This window comes from Triticum aestivum, chromosome 2A (genome assembly GCF_018294505.1).
Source record: "Triticum aestivum cultivar Chinese Spring chromosome 2A, IWGSC CS RefSeq v2.1, whole genome shotgun sequence".
In the NCBI taxonomy this organism is placed as follows: domain Eukaryota; kingdom Viridiplantae; phylum Streptophyta; class Magnoliopsida; order Poales; family Poaceae; genus Triticum; species Triticum aestivum.
Window position 1 is genome coordinate 678,016,471 of NC_057797.1, and position 14,209 is coordinate 678,030,679.

The following is a 14,209-nucleotide window of genomic DNA, read 5'->3' on the forward strand; positions in this document are numbered from 1 at the left end:
CTTCACGGCCCGACCGATCAAGCACCGAAACTATGGCACCTCCGAGTTTTAGCACACGTTCAGCTCGATGACGATCCCCGGACTCCGATCCAGCAAAGTGTCGGGGAAGAGTTCCGTCAGCACGACGGCGTGGTGACGATCTTGATGTTCTACTATCGCAGGGCTTCGCCTAAGCACCGCTACAATATTATCGAGGATTATGGTGGAAGGGGGCACCGCACACGGCTAAGAAAATGATCATGTGGATCAACTTGTGTGTCTATGGGGTGCCCCCTGCCCCCGTATATAAAGGAGTGGAGGAGGGGAGGGCCGTCCCTCTCTATGGCGCGCCCTAGGGGAGTCCTACTCCCACCGGGAGTAGGATTCCCCCTTTCCTAGTCCAACTAGGAGTCCTTCCATGTAGTAGGAGTAGGAGACAAGGAAGGGGAAGAGGGAAGAGAAGGAAGGAGGGGGCGCAGCCCCTCCCCCTAGTCCAATTTGAACTAGGCCTTGGGGGGCGCGCGGCCTGCCTCTCCCTCTCCCCTAAAGCCCAATAAGGCCCATATACTTCTTCTCCCGTATTCCCGTAACTCCCCGGTACTCCAAAAAATACCCGAACCACTCGGAACCTTTCCGATGTCCGAATATAGTCGTCCAATGTATCGATCTTTACGTCTCGACCATTTCGAGACTCCTTGTCATGTCCCCGATCTCATCCGGGACTCCGAACTCCTTCGGTACATCAAAACTTATAAACTCATAATATAACTGTCATCGAAACCTTAAGCGTGCGGACCCTACGGGTTCGAGAACAATGTAGACATGACCGAGACACGTCTCCGGTCAATAACCAATAGCGGAACCTGGATGCTCATATTGGCTCCCACATATTCTATGAAGATCTTTATCGGTCAGACCGCATAACAACATATGTTGTTCCCTTTGTCATCGGTATGTTACTTGCCCGAGATTCGATCGTCGGTATCTCAATACCTAGTTCAATCTCGTTACCGGCAAGTCTCTTTACTCGTTTCGTAATACATCATCTCGCAACTAACTCATTAGTTGCAATGCTTGCATGGCTTATGTGATGTGCATTACCGAGAGGGCCCGGAGATACCTCTCCGACAATCGGAGTGACAAATCCTAATCTCGAAATACGCCAACCCAACATGTACCTTTGGAGACACCTATAGAGCTCCTTTATAATCACCCAGTTACATTGTGACATTTGGTAGCACACAAAGTGTTCCTCCGGTAAACGGGAGTTGCATAATCTCATAGTCATAGGAACATGTATAAGTCATGAAGAAAGCAATAGCAACATACTAAACGATCAAGTGCTAAGCTAACGGAATGGGTCAAGTCAATCACATCATTCTCCTAATGATGTGATCCCGTTAATCAAATAACAACTCTTTGTCTATGGTTAGGAAACATAACCATCTTTGATTAACGAGCTAGTCAAGTAGAGACATACTAGTGACACTTTGTTTGTCTATGTATTCACACATGTATTATGTTTCCGGTTAATACAATTCTAGCATGAAGAATAAACATTTATCATGAAATAAGGAAATAAATAATAACTTTATTATTGCCTCTAGGGCATATTTCCTTCTAGCGAGTCATATGCATCGTCAAATCAAAGAGTTATGCAGTGATTCAGATGCACGCACGCGCCCCATGCATCGTTTTCGTGCAAGAATTTAAGAGTGCAAAACGTAATGCATACACACGCGCGTCCGGATACACACACACGCGTCCAGATTCACACACGCACCATTCTCATCCTTTATCTCTTCCTCTTCCATCCACAGGCCTCTAAATGGGGTGCCTCTCTTTCTCTCCCACCCACAAGCCAGATCCGATCCATTCTCTCCAACTTCAAACATCCAAGCGACCGAGCCCTCCCCAAGCGAGACCAAGTGAAGATGTAGTTCAACGGGCCGACCTTCAACCGTCCGCCTGTCGTGCTGGAGCTGCGCTACCCACCGGGCGTGCTCGTGGAGAGGGAGCTCCGTGTGTGGGCTATTTCAAGGTGGAGGGGTTCCGTCGAACTCACCCGCGCCTTCCTCGGAGCTGGCTATGCCCACCTCCCACGGGGCTCGCCGAGGATGTTCACCCTCAACGAAGTTCGTGACCGCGGCGGCATCCTCCTATTGCTCACAGTCACCTTCACCAACCCGTTTGACGCGCGCGAGCTCCTCGGCCAAGTCTTTTGGCGCGGCTGTGAGGCCATCTTCTTCACCGTCTACAACATCTACACCAACTACGAGAGCATCTTCCCCATTCCAGGCCAGATGCACTCCCTTCCCTACGAGGAGGAGGAGGAGGTGTGAAGATGAAGATGGTGTTGAAGGGGCGTGCGCGGCCAAGGTGGAGAAGGGGGTCAAGAAGAAGATGTTCAAGCCCGGAGTCAAGCCCGTCATGTTTCGTTTTTTATTTTGTTGCTTTTCTATGTCGTGTCATGTCGTGTCATGTTTCGTCATGTGTCCGTGAACTTATTATTGTAATGGTACGGTGTGTTGCATATTATCTAAGTTATTAGGGTTTATTATGTGTGTTAAAAAATGTCCGTGCTCAAACATATCATTTCTTCCCTAAACCAAGTCATGAAGTTCGAGAACTTGTGATGAAAACCCTAATGAAATTCAGAGGGGGTGAGAAGCCCTCTGTTTCATTCAAAAAAATAAGTCATGAACTAACATGCAAATTTATTCCCTTTAAATCTTAAACCAAGTGCCACTCTAACCCTAAACCAAGTGTCACTCTAACCAAAATCATGTGGCAGTGCAAACATATGTTTTCAACCTTCCAACCCTCCAGAATTTCAGTGCAAAACAAAGGAAAACCACTCTCACGCGTGTGCAAACATTCACGGTCTCACTATTTTTTTTGACAAATTTCACAGTCTCACTATGTATACCTTCCTTCCCTACCCATGTCAAAGTCTTGCCATCTGTCCTAGCGGTTACCAGCGCAGCCCTAAACACCACAAACCCACGCGGTCCTGGGTTCGAGTCCCCAGCCGCACCAATTTTTTGTGCATTTTCCACCCTTCATTTTTTTAGACAAATTATTTTTCTCTCAATGCAATGCCCTTAAAAAATGTTCATTTATTTTGGAACGAGGTGTAAACCTCTACCAGAGCTGAGGCACATTTTCCATGATATTTTGGTCTTTGATTTAAATCACGGTGTATTTGAATTGGATTAATTAACAGCTCCAAAAAATTTCTAACCTTAATTGTTTGGCTCTGGAACAATTCAATTAGCTTCCACAAAAAGTTTCAGCATTATGATTTACTACCTAAATTAAATCAGAACAGAAAATAGAAAAATACGCAAGAGAACCCCCGAATGGGCCTAATTGGATGCAGTTGGCCCATTAGTCTAGCCTGCACTTGGCTCTACGCTCTGAATTTGGTCCAAGAGCAATCTTTTTTTTGACAGAAAGGCAGAGCAGAGAGCTGCATTTCATTGATCAAAAGTTTCTTAATTCCTCATTTCTTCTCCTTTTTTCAACATATTTAAATTTTGGTCACTTCTTCTCTTTTTTCAACATTTAAACAACTTTGACCAACATTTAAACTAGGTGAATTTCTCATACAATTTCAAGATTACAAATTCCTCCATAATTCATGCCTTTCCATACATTTTCAACATTACAACCAGTGCGATTACCATACCTACAAATGCACAAAAGTATTTGCAAATGGGTATTGGTAGTGCTTGATCTTCAAGCTTCCTAACCTTCTTCTTCAACATCCTAAGCTCAATAGCTAGCTCTCTGCCAGTGCGTGCTTCGCCCTCCATCTCTTCTTCCGGAGCTCGTGTTGTGGTCACTACCGTTCGTGGCAGCATGCGCAACCATTCTTCATGCTCTTCTTGCAGTTCATTCATCAGAGTCTTGGCCAGAGCATCGACCCAAAGAAAGAAGCATGTCACCTGCATGAACACCAAACAGATCAACCCATTGCTCAAAGATCCCGACCATGAAAATGGTGCAATTGCCCCGATTCTTACCCCATTCTCGCTGCACACGTAGAACGTACGATTCTGGTTCCTCGGTGTGTGAGAAACACTCCGATCAGCGCCCGCCCGGCACCGCGGATAGACGAAGACAGGCATGTCCACACGCGTCCGGCTCTGCATCCGTGAGGTGGCGCGGGAGCTTGAGGAAGACATGGAGCTCGGAGCCGAATGGGATCTCAACGTCGTCGCGCCCTCCACAGCTAGCTTCCCACCGCCGCGCCCTCCACAGCTAGCTTGCCACCGTTGTGCTCTCTCTCTCGTCGTGGTCACTGATGTGCTCTCTGTCGCCGTGGTCACCGCCGCTGTCGCCCGCTTATATAGCACACCCGCTAACGGCTCTCTGCTGGGTCCCACAAGCCACGCGTGCAACGGTCTGAATAAAATTGGTCGTCTCTGCCGCCTGGTCCCGCCTGTAAGGGCCGAGTCAAAAGGTTGACCTGATGGAGACGGCAGAGTTCACGGAACGAGTCGGTGCGCACGGACTAGGGGCAAAACTGAGCACAATTCGCATCTGAGGGCAAAACTGAGTACATGGACACCAACGAGGGTAAAAGGATAATTAACCCATTTATGATCACCCAGTTAAGTTGTGACGTTTGATAGCACGCAAGGTATTCCTCTGGTATTCGGGAGTTGCATGATCTCATGATCGAAGGAACATATATTTGACATTGAAAAAGCAGTAGCAATAAACTGAACGATCATATGCTAAGCTAACAAATGGGTCTTGTCCATCACATCATTCTCCTAATGATGTGATCTCGTTATCAAATGGCAACTCATGTCTATGGTTAGGGAACCTTAACCATCTTTGATCAACAAGCTAGTCTAGTAGAGGCTTACTAGGGACTGGTATTTGTTTATGTATCCACACATGTATTTAAGTTTTTGGTCAATACAATTCTAGCATGAATAATAAACCTTTATCATGATTTAGGAAATATAATAATAATCATTTTATTATTGCCTCTAGGGCATATTTCCATCATGTAAACCCTAGTTTCTCATAGCGATTTGGGGGGGAGGGGGAGGGACCGGGTGTGGTGGTAGATACGGCCGTTACGGATTTTCAGTTCCTGAGGAGGCGCGTTGTCGTGTTTTGGAGAAGTCCAAGTCGAGTCGGCGGCCTATGATGGGCCGAGCGCAGGCGTTTGACTGTTAGATTGGGCTTTGATAATGTAGTAAGAGCGACTTCAAGCATGTCGACCCATTTCATCCGCTCGTGTTCGTTTGGATCAAAACGGACACAAAAACCAGCTCAATGCACCGACCCAAACAGATGCGCATCCACTTTTTGTCTGCCGGGCAATTCATTTCAGGCCTAAATTTGGATCTCGCATGCGTCTGCGCGAACATGAGGCGGATGCGCGCGACGTCCGCCTACTCCTCCCTCCGGCCTGCAGGTCGGTGACTCATATGTCATTCTCTTCCTCCCATCGACAGCCAGCACACCCAGCCGCCCCACCCCGTCGCCGCCGCCCCCCAGTTCGGCGGGACGGGGTGGGTTGTTTTTACCCAGCCCATTGCGCGCAATAGTGATCAAACTAGGGACCTCCTAGTGGAGAACGCGGGTACCTCTCCACTCGAAAGATGAGATTGGTGGCTATATTTAGAATGCAAGTATGTAAGAACTATCAACGACAAAAGATCTATTTCTTTTTGGGGAATTTCAAATGCAATTTTTTTTAGAAAAGTGAATATTTTTTTAAACATAGACATTTTCAAATTTGTGAACAATTGTTTAAAGCGTGTTTTTTGGAAACATCTAATATGTTTGAATGATTTTTTTAAAAGGGAGATTTTTGCAAATTTTGACAAATTTAATAATGTTAAAGTTTTTGAAAACATGGTACTTTTGGGAAAATGGGATCATTTCTTGAAACTCTGAACAGAATTTGAAAAGCCAGATTTTTTTGCATCAATAAACATTTTTTAAAACTCCAAACAAAATTAGGAAAAGTCAAACATTTTTTGAAAAATTGTAATCTTTTCTTAATTTGTGAACAAAAATTGAAAACAGGAATATTTGTGAACTTCTGAACAATATTTGAAAAGTGAGAACATTTTATAAATTCCCAGACATTTTTAGAAAGCAAGCATTTTTTGAATTTGTGAACAAAATTTGAAAACAGAAACATTTTTTGCATCTCAGAACCATTTTTGAAACTCTTAATAAAGGTTGGAAAATACAAACATATTTTGAAAGTCATGAATATCTTTTTAGAATTTGTGAACGAAAATTGAGAACGGTGGTGCACGTAGAAAACTGTTTGGCGAAAGGAATACAGGCAAACTCGGATACGATTGTATGGTGCAAGGAAAAGCCTGTTTGGCGCGTGGTGCACGTAGCGGCCCAGTTGGGTCTCATGTCGGAAACGGGAAAGGAAAGGAACCATCGCCATATATACCCGGGAAAGCCCCCGATCTGCTCCCAATCTCAATCTCACGAGGTTTTAGTCAGCTACTAGTGCGTAGCGACACGAAAGCAGCCCCCGCCGGCTCGATTCCCTCAACAATCAAACAGGGAAAACAAAAGCAGCGGCCGGCTCGATGGCAGAAGAGGATTGGATTCCAGTCGGGATGGAACAGGAGTACTTCCCGTTCCAGCCGCAGACAGAAGAGGAACTTCTAAACGAGATGCAACCGGATGAGTTCCCGTTCCAGCCGCGGGCAGCAGAGGATTTTTTGATCGAGCTGCAACAAGTGTTCGAGCAGCGGGCAGAAGAGGATTTTCCAATCGTGAAGCAACAGGACGAGCGCCCATTCGAGTTCGAGCTCATGACGATGGAGGAGCTGCCGGAGCTGCTGCCGCAGGACCAGTTGGATTCTTACCTGGAGCACATGATGGAGGGGCTACCCCAGGATGTTATCGACAGTTTGCAGCAGGAATTCCCAGCGCTCTTCGGCCAGGCCACGGTGGAAATTCCCCAGTGTCAGCGGGCGGATCCCGCGGAGGAGCCATGCCCGCCGCTAATCTAGGGTTCTTGTAATTTGTTAACTAGGGTTATTGTATTGTATTTAACACGACAGTTGGCTCGCTAGTCTTGTGAGAAATCGATTTTTTTTATAACGATCGATTTGTTTAGTTGCTTCTATAGCTCGCGTCTGCTCTGTGCTGGGATTGATTGTCTTTGCGTGTTTGACAAGTTTCTTTGTATCTCACCATCGGATCCATGGCAAGTAATGTACTGTCTGCTTTGTACTTACTGACAAATTGATTAGGCACGGCGTGTTGAAATCTTCGTCCTTCTTATCCTTCTTATTCGGTGTAACTCACTCTCTCCTAAGAGCTACAGCCGGGCGTATCCTCTGATTTTCGATGAGGATGGTGTGGACGCATTCATGGCACGTGGTGTCGCTCCTGAGCGCCGCCGAAGGGCCCAAGTCTGACTGGCGGCAACCCCCAATCCTAGCCGCATCCCATTTCCCTCCCCTTCGCGTCCCCACACACCCATCCTCTCGTAGCTCGTCGTTCGCAGCTCTGGCCTGACAGCGGATAACCACCTACGTTGTACTCACTCTGGAGCGCCGGCTGCAGATGGGCACAGCGTGCCGCTTGGATTGCAGCCACTTCCTCGGGAGTCTCCAGAGGAGGAGCAGGCGTCGAACACAACGATGGAGGAGGAGGAGGAGAAAGGGGCGGAGCCAACGCTTCCGGTTGCCCATGTCGGATTTGGAAGAGCTTACCCAAGCAAAGGTGTTAGGAATGATCTTGACATGCAGGTGGGGGCTAGCCGGGACGCGCGTCTATGCGTGCGGTCAGCTGGCACAGCGTCGATGTGCTGGCCGAGTCTCCAGGCAAGCATTTTGGGCAGCGGACGTGCAACCGTGTGTGGCTCTAGGCGGAGCCACTGTCCACCGCGGCCGCGACATGAGAGCGCAGCTATGACATGCCGTGCGCATTTCGGTGGTTCCGCTGGTTTTGCTGCCGTGCCGCATGTGGCGTATCCAAGGTTGCATGGTCCAGTTCATTTCAAAATAAAAATCCTGCATGGTTCGCGGATGATCACATAACATTCAACAAGACAGTTAGCAGATACTCCCTCTGTTCCAAAATAGATGACCTAACTTTGTCCTAAAGTTGTACAAAGTTGAGTCTTCTATTTTGGAACGGAGGGAGTAGTAAACTGCTAATCTGGCTACCAAAATGCATAAAAAAATCAACATGGATGTAGAATGCAGCAATCAACAACCAAAAAAAAAGTGGGGATATCGGCACTTTCAGCACAAATTCATCCTGAAAGCTACATCGAGTTTAATTTCTCCGAGACTCCAAAAACGCTATACAACAAACATCATCGTTTCCTAGCACTCCAAATGTGAAGTGGCGAACAAGAGTGCATCACTTGGCACCTTTCCTTAACAGAGCTACTGTACTATTCTGGAGGAAGCTGTACACACTGTACCGTCCGAAATGTTCAGAGAGACGAAGGTAAACTGCTAATCGTTGCCAAGCCATCACTCTACAGTAAAACTGCGGACGCATTGACGCTACTGTCCCAGGTGAAGAGGGTAGCTTTCTTGTCTGATCCTATACTTGCCTCCTATTCAGCATCAAGATATGGAAGCCTCGGTCAGCCATGCCCTGGAACCAAGTGATAGAGGTCAGAGACCGTAAGCAAAATAATCAAGTCATAGGATCAGGAGGTGGTGCACAGAAGATGAGCACTGATACATTATCATATACTAACACTAATTTCCTCAAAACCCAATATCATACAGCACAATGGCCGCTAGAGCATATACTACACGTGAGAACACATGTGAAGATAACTCAAAGAAGATTCTATTTCAGAAACAGCTCGGCATTTAAGATTGCCCAGTGCACCAGCATATATATATCATGGTAGAATGAGTAGATTTTACATGATGATAGAATAAGCTTCTGCAAGTTCATATTTCTCATGGTTGAGTATGGAACAGAACAGAACAAAAGTGCTTTTAGCCATCATGAACAGTTCATATTTTTCTACATCATGAAACCAGCTACAGGAACAGAACATAAGTGTTTTTAGCCTGTCGGTAGCTTCTGAATCAGTATAAATCTATCTTTAACTGTCAGCAAACTTTAAACCACTACAGGCAGCAGCATGCCACTGGCAGCGCATGATTTGAACCCGAACACAAGACAAAGGTATCAAACGGGATGATTGAACACGGACCACAGACTGATAAACCAACTAATTCAAAGACAGATATGGTGATCAGCCCTATAAACTGCGTATTTAACCAATTGAATAGATTAATACAAAACTTATGTTCATTTATCCTTATGTAGCATAATTTAAATACATGAATTAGTACACGGTATTATGCAATCACATTATAACTCTCATGTATTTTCCCATTAAGCATTTGAAATATCACATGCTACCGGCACAGCAAACTGACAAACACAATACATCAGACAAGCAAGTCAAACTGCTATTTCCTCAATTCCAATAATTTGTCATGTGAGCACTGTGGCGAATGTACATATAAAGAGAAAAGGCATAGTTCCATTTTGCAACGGCAGAACAAACGTTACGGGTACTGCTAAATAGGAGTGCAATTCTCACCTGGTGTACCCAACTCGGAAAATCACGATGTTGATGAGGTCCTCTCTACGGAGCAGGTCAGAGAACAGATAAAATCAAGAATTGTCATTGAGTGGGGTCTGGGACTAAGGTTGCCTTACAGTCAGCTCAGCTCGAAGATATAACATGTCATCAAGTAAAAATTGACTTGCTTCAGAAAAGACCTGACCCCAGGACATGTTAAAGAGATCTCGGGATCCTAGTTGATTACTTTCGCTGGTGAATGTCTTGATATGTCTGAAGTTAGACACAAAGTCACCAACAGCTTTTGTTCTCGCTGCAAATTCGAACTCTATGGTTATTGGCACTGATACTCCTTTTTCGACTGCCAAATACAGTCCGAAACAGTGAATCCCCAGTTGAGCATTAACAGTGCGCTGTACAATGAGGAAAAAGGAGTGCCCTGCAAAGTCGAATGCTTGTGACCTGATACTTCTGGATGGAGAGAGATTGCTGCACTCCTCAGATTTGAGATCCATATAAGCAATACATCGGTTATGGGGACGCTCCAATTCAATGGTCTTCACTGGTTTGTGCTTGTATGTCCGCTCCAAAAAACTGCAATGGATATCTGATATGGCAGGAAGGACTCTGTGTGGTGAACTGTACTTGTACAGAAGAGCTGAAGCCACAATATATGCAGAATGACGAGCGTCCAAATGCGAACAAGACAAAAGCCATCGCAATTTTCCACAACTCATCTGATTGAAACGCACCATTGGAAGCAAATGGTTGATCAAGATCCTACGCCTTTCTACTGTTTCTGGGTAATTGGCAAGAGCCCACTTGAGCAGAAAAGCCAAGACCAAGTCCTCTGAAAAAACCTTCAAGTTGTTGCTTGAGAATATAGCTTTAATTCCTGATAGTGGCATTTCCAGAAACTCAGTTTCAGACCTGAAACAGGATCAAATTAAACATCCAGTTCATATATCAAGACAGCAATGCCAAATTTATCAAAAATGTGATAACTCACATTGACAGGTTTTTGTACTTGTCAGCCAGAAATTCCTGGGCTGCTGCTTTCACAGGCTGAAGGACATCTGACATTGGGACTGAGCACTCATATTCAAGATACACAAAAGCTAATTCTTTTGTCATGGGTAGACTAATCAACAGCTGGGTACAATAGCTCATGCAATCGACAACCTCAAATCTATCAGCAACACACATAACTTTGAGAACCAGGACAGGATCGCTTGTCTTAATTGTTCCACTGTAAATGAAGTGCAAAAGCTCTGGGAAGGCTTCATCCTCTATCCAAGTAAAGTGAAAACATAAGTACTATGAATTAACAATAGTTCAGTTCAGAAATGCAACAAAAGGCACAGCTAACTGTGTTAGAATTAATCCTTTTATGTGCACACTAGTATGGCCATGAAAAGGGAAGCATGCTAATTATATAACTTGCCGCCAAAAACCCAAATCGTTCAACTTGGGCAACTGCATCCATTAATTTAGCTAGCGTCCATAAAGATACACTGCATAAATGTCTCGACAGGCTTGCAGTAGTAATTAGACAAAATGCATAAGAAGGAATACATCCAAGCGCAGACAGAACACTTCACCTTAGTTTACTATACTGTAGAATCTAACCAAGTTGCTAGCAGTTCATACTTCACTTCACAACATTCAGACATCACTGTCATCACAAATTCACATGAAATTAATGAGGGCCCTTTCCTCTAATTTCTTCCTAAACTTTGGCACTTATCTCCTAATCACCTAGCCTGACCTGATACAACTTTGACATAAGTAAAAATATGGAGGGCCAATTCCTTTAATTTCTTCCTGAAATTTGGCATTTTACAACCTCATCACCTAGGTTCTGATCTACTCCTTCCGATCCGAATTAATTGACGCAACCTCTATACAACATTATAGAGGTTGTAAAGAGGCTGCGTCAATTAATTTGGATCGGAGGGAGTAATAAAATTTACCATAAGGAATACATTGACAGTTCAGAATTTATAGCAATGAATTACGAGTAGTTTTGGCATTTGAGTTTCAGTTGAAACGCCTTGAAATATCTGAAGTAATACTTCACAAAAAGCTTTCTACAGTAAATTAAGTAGCTGTAACGGTACCATATCAACTATTTATTGCTGCAATATAGAACAGACCTGTAGCAAAATATGACCGTCGCAGCACTGATTTCATAGACATGATCAAGCATCATCTATAAACAAACTATGCCAAGTCATGTACTTTTCAACAGGCCTATAGCTAAATATGACTGTAATAGCACCGCTATCATAGACTCGATCAAGCACCATTTACAAACAAACCCTGTTGAGTAATGCACTTTTAATCACTACACAATTTTTTTAAAATTTAGTGCGGCAGTGAATTCATTTTTACGCTTTCTGATACCATATGATGCTTGCATGATGAGGGGAAAAGGATTTCTTCCAAATTGGATTAAATAGGTTATGCAATCTGTCCAAGGGGGTCCAGGGGGGGGGGGGGGGGGGATGTATGCACTGAAGACATTTTTACACAAGAAAGAAAGAATGCTCAAGATGAGTTGAGTTGACACATTACCATAGTCCATAATCCTTAGTGTTATTTCCTTGAGGTTTGATTCTTGCATTCCGTTCGAGAAGAGCTAAAGAGCATAAAGTTAAGCTCAGCCTGCTGACTATAGAAGATGCATTTCAGAAGGTCTGACGATTACCTTGTAAAAGTACGGGCTTTTAGAAGCGAGTAGCAGGGAGCTGACGTGAATATGCTTTACTCTTAAAACAGGTCTGCCAGTGGAATCACCTACGAAATACCAAGATCAGAGAGATAAAAGGTCATGTTTGCTCATTAAATATTTTAGTTTACATCAGAAAGGCTAAAAGCTAAAAACTATCACTGAAGGGAGCCGTTGAATTTGCAACTGTTTATGACAAATTGATATATAACAGGACGGTTATAACAGTTTAAATCCATCACAAAAGGGAACGGTTGAACTTGCAGGTGTTTGTGACAAATTGATATATAACAGAAAGGTTAAAAGTTTAAAACCATCACTATAAGGAACGGTTGAAGTTGCAGCTGTCGTACCATGTTCACCAATGACAGCTAAATTATTTCCATCTGATTCAACCTCAGAGCTGCGAGGTGCAGATTCTGCACATGGAAATGACAAAAGAAAAGTCGCTTCGTCAGGAATCACAGTGGCTACATGGATTTAACTAAACACATCAGATGATTACATAGATTTAATCTTTTAGGTGTCACTATGAGAACCTCTGAGACAAGATTTTTATCAAAACCGCAAACGACTACTTCCCCTAGACGTGATTCATGATTCAGAAATTAAATGCATAACCAAATGGTATGGTAAAACATTACAGTACGATGATCAACTCAAACAGGATGGCGAAACAAATATGAGTGTGCCATGGACAAATTGATATTTTATCACGAGTGATAACTTCGAACAAAAGGACCAAAACACCTAAATAGTTGCATCAGTTGAGTTGTTAAGGGGAGTTGATCACTCGCTGCTTTCCCCCATTTGAGTTTTACTAATCAAGTAATCAGAAATGGCGACAAAATTAATCATGGACACAAAATTTCTCCACGTGTCAATATACGGTCAATCTTTGGGTCTGACATGTCAATAAACTAACTCGATATAGCAGGGAAGGCCACAAGCTGGATTCTCATGTCAATCTACTGAAGGTGCCATCATTCAATACGACATCTGGTTTGCCTTTTACAACAGGAGTGCCTCTACATTCTAGTAACAATCAAGAATGGCCACAAGTAGTTACTATCAACTTCCCTCACAGAAAGAAAACACCCCCTAGTCCACGATAATGCAGAGTACATATCAAAGGGGTTCGAACCTTGGGAGTGTTTGAACATTTGGGTTGCTTGCGAACTTTTGGTATCCCAATTCCCAAACCCGAACATTTGTTTCTTTGCAAACAAAGAAGAATTGCACAGTGAAGGCGAGGGAGGAGAGGGGAGAGGGGAGCACACACTACGCACCGTCGTCTTGTCTGCGGCGCTTGCGAGGTCGCACCGACTTGGCCGAGGTACCTCCCAAGCCGAGCCCCGTCTCGAATATGCTACGCGGCGAGTCGCAGGGCGATCCTTCGCCGACGAACGGCGCCTCGCAATCCTCGGCCGCTATCTCGAGGCGCAGAACTCGATCGGAAAACGCCGCGGAATTGAGCGCAAACTCGAAACTCGACGCAACCCCTGGCGCCAGCCCCGGCGGCCTCTCCTCCCCGCCGGCCATAGCCTCCGCCAGCTCCTCCGGGCGTAAACCCTAATTTCTCGAGGCGAGGAGAGGAGCGGTGATTTCGATTTGGGGGCGAGGGGGCGGGTGTGCTGGTGGATACGGCCGTTGCGGGTTCCCGAGGAGGCGCGTCCTCTTGTTTTGGAGAAGTCCAAGTCGAGTCGGCGGCCTGTGATGGGCCGACCGCAGGCGTTCGACGGAAAATCTTATTTGACGCTAACTGCGTCAAAATGTCGAGAATTCGCACAGGCCACCCCCAACGGGCTCGAGAATTGGACCGGCCCACTCCCCCACAGCGAGGCAGCCCGTTTTGGGAATTCTTTTTTTATGTTTTTCTGTTTAAATTCATTTTTCCGTTTTCTGTTTCTTTTCTCCTTTCT

General features: G+C 44.9%; 1 protein-coding gene across 1 annotated transcript; it reads right to left on the reverse strand.

Moving 5' to 3' along the window:
- Positions 1-8,188: 8,188 nt before the first annotated feature.
- On the reverse strand, positions 8,189-13,935 carry LOC123190162 (BTB/POZ domain-containing protein POB1). Its single transcript, XM_044602755.1, has 7 exons — positions 13,577-13,935; positions 12,641-12,706; positions 12,267-12,355; positions 12,134-12,197; positions 10,566-10,845; positions 9,575-10,486; positions 8,189-8,601 (listed from the first exon to the last, which is right to left on the reverse strand). Exons 1-6 carry the CDS (start codon positions 13,827-13,829, stop codon positions 9,679-9,681), a joined length of 1,560 nt encoding a protein of 519 aa, XP_044458690.1. The 5' UTR covers positions 13,830-13,935; the 3' UTR covers positions 8,189-8,601; positions 9,575-9,678.
- Positions 13,936-14,209: the final 274 nt, after the last annotated feature.

Coding starts and splice junctions, on each gene's coding strand:
- LOC123190162 (XM_044602755.1), bottom strand. CDS start 13,829: ATGGCCGGCGGGGAGGAGAGGCCGCCGGGGCTGGCGCCAGGGGTTGCG. Junction 12,198..12,266: donor AAAGCCCGTACTTTTACAAG/GTAATCGTCAGA, acceptor TATGCTCTTTAG/CTCTTCTCGAACGGAATGCA. Junction 10,487..10,565: donor AAGTACAAAAACCTGTCAAT/GTGAGTTATCAC, acceptor ATCCTGTTTCAG/GTCTGAAACTGAGTTTCTGG.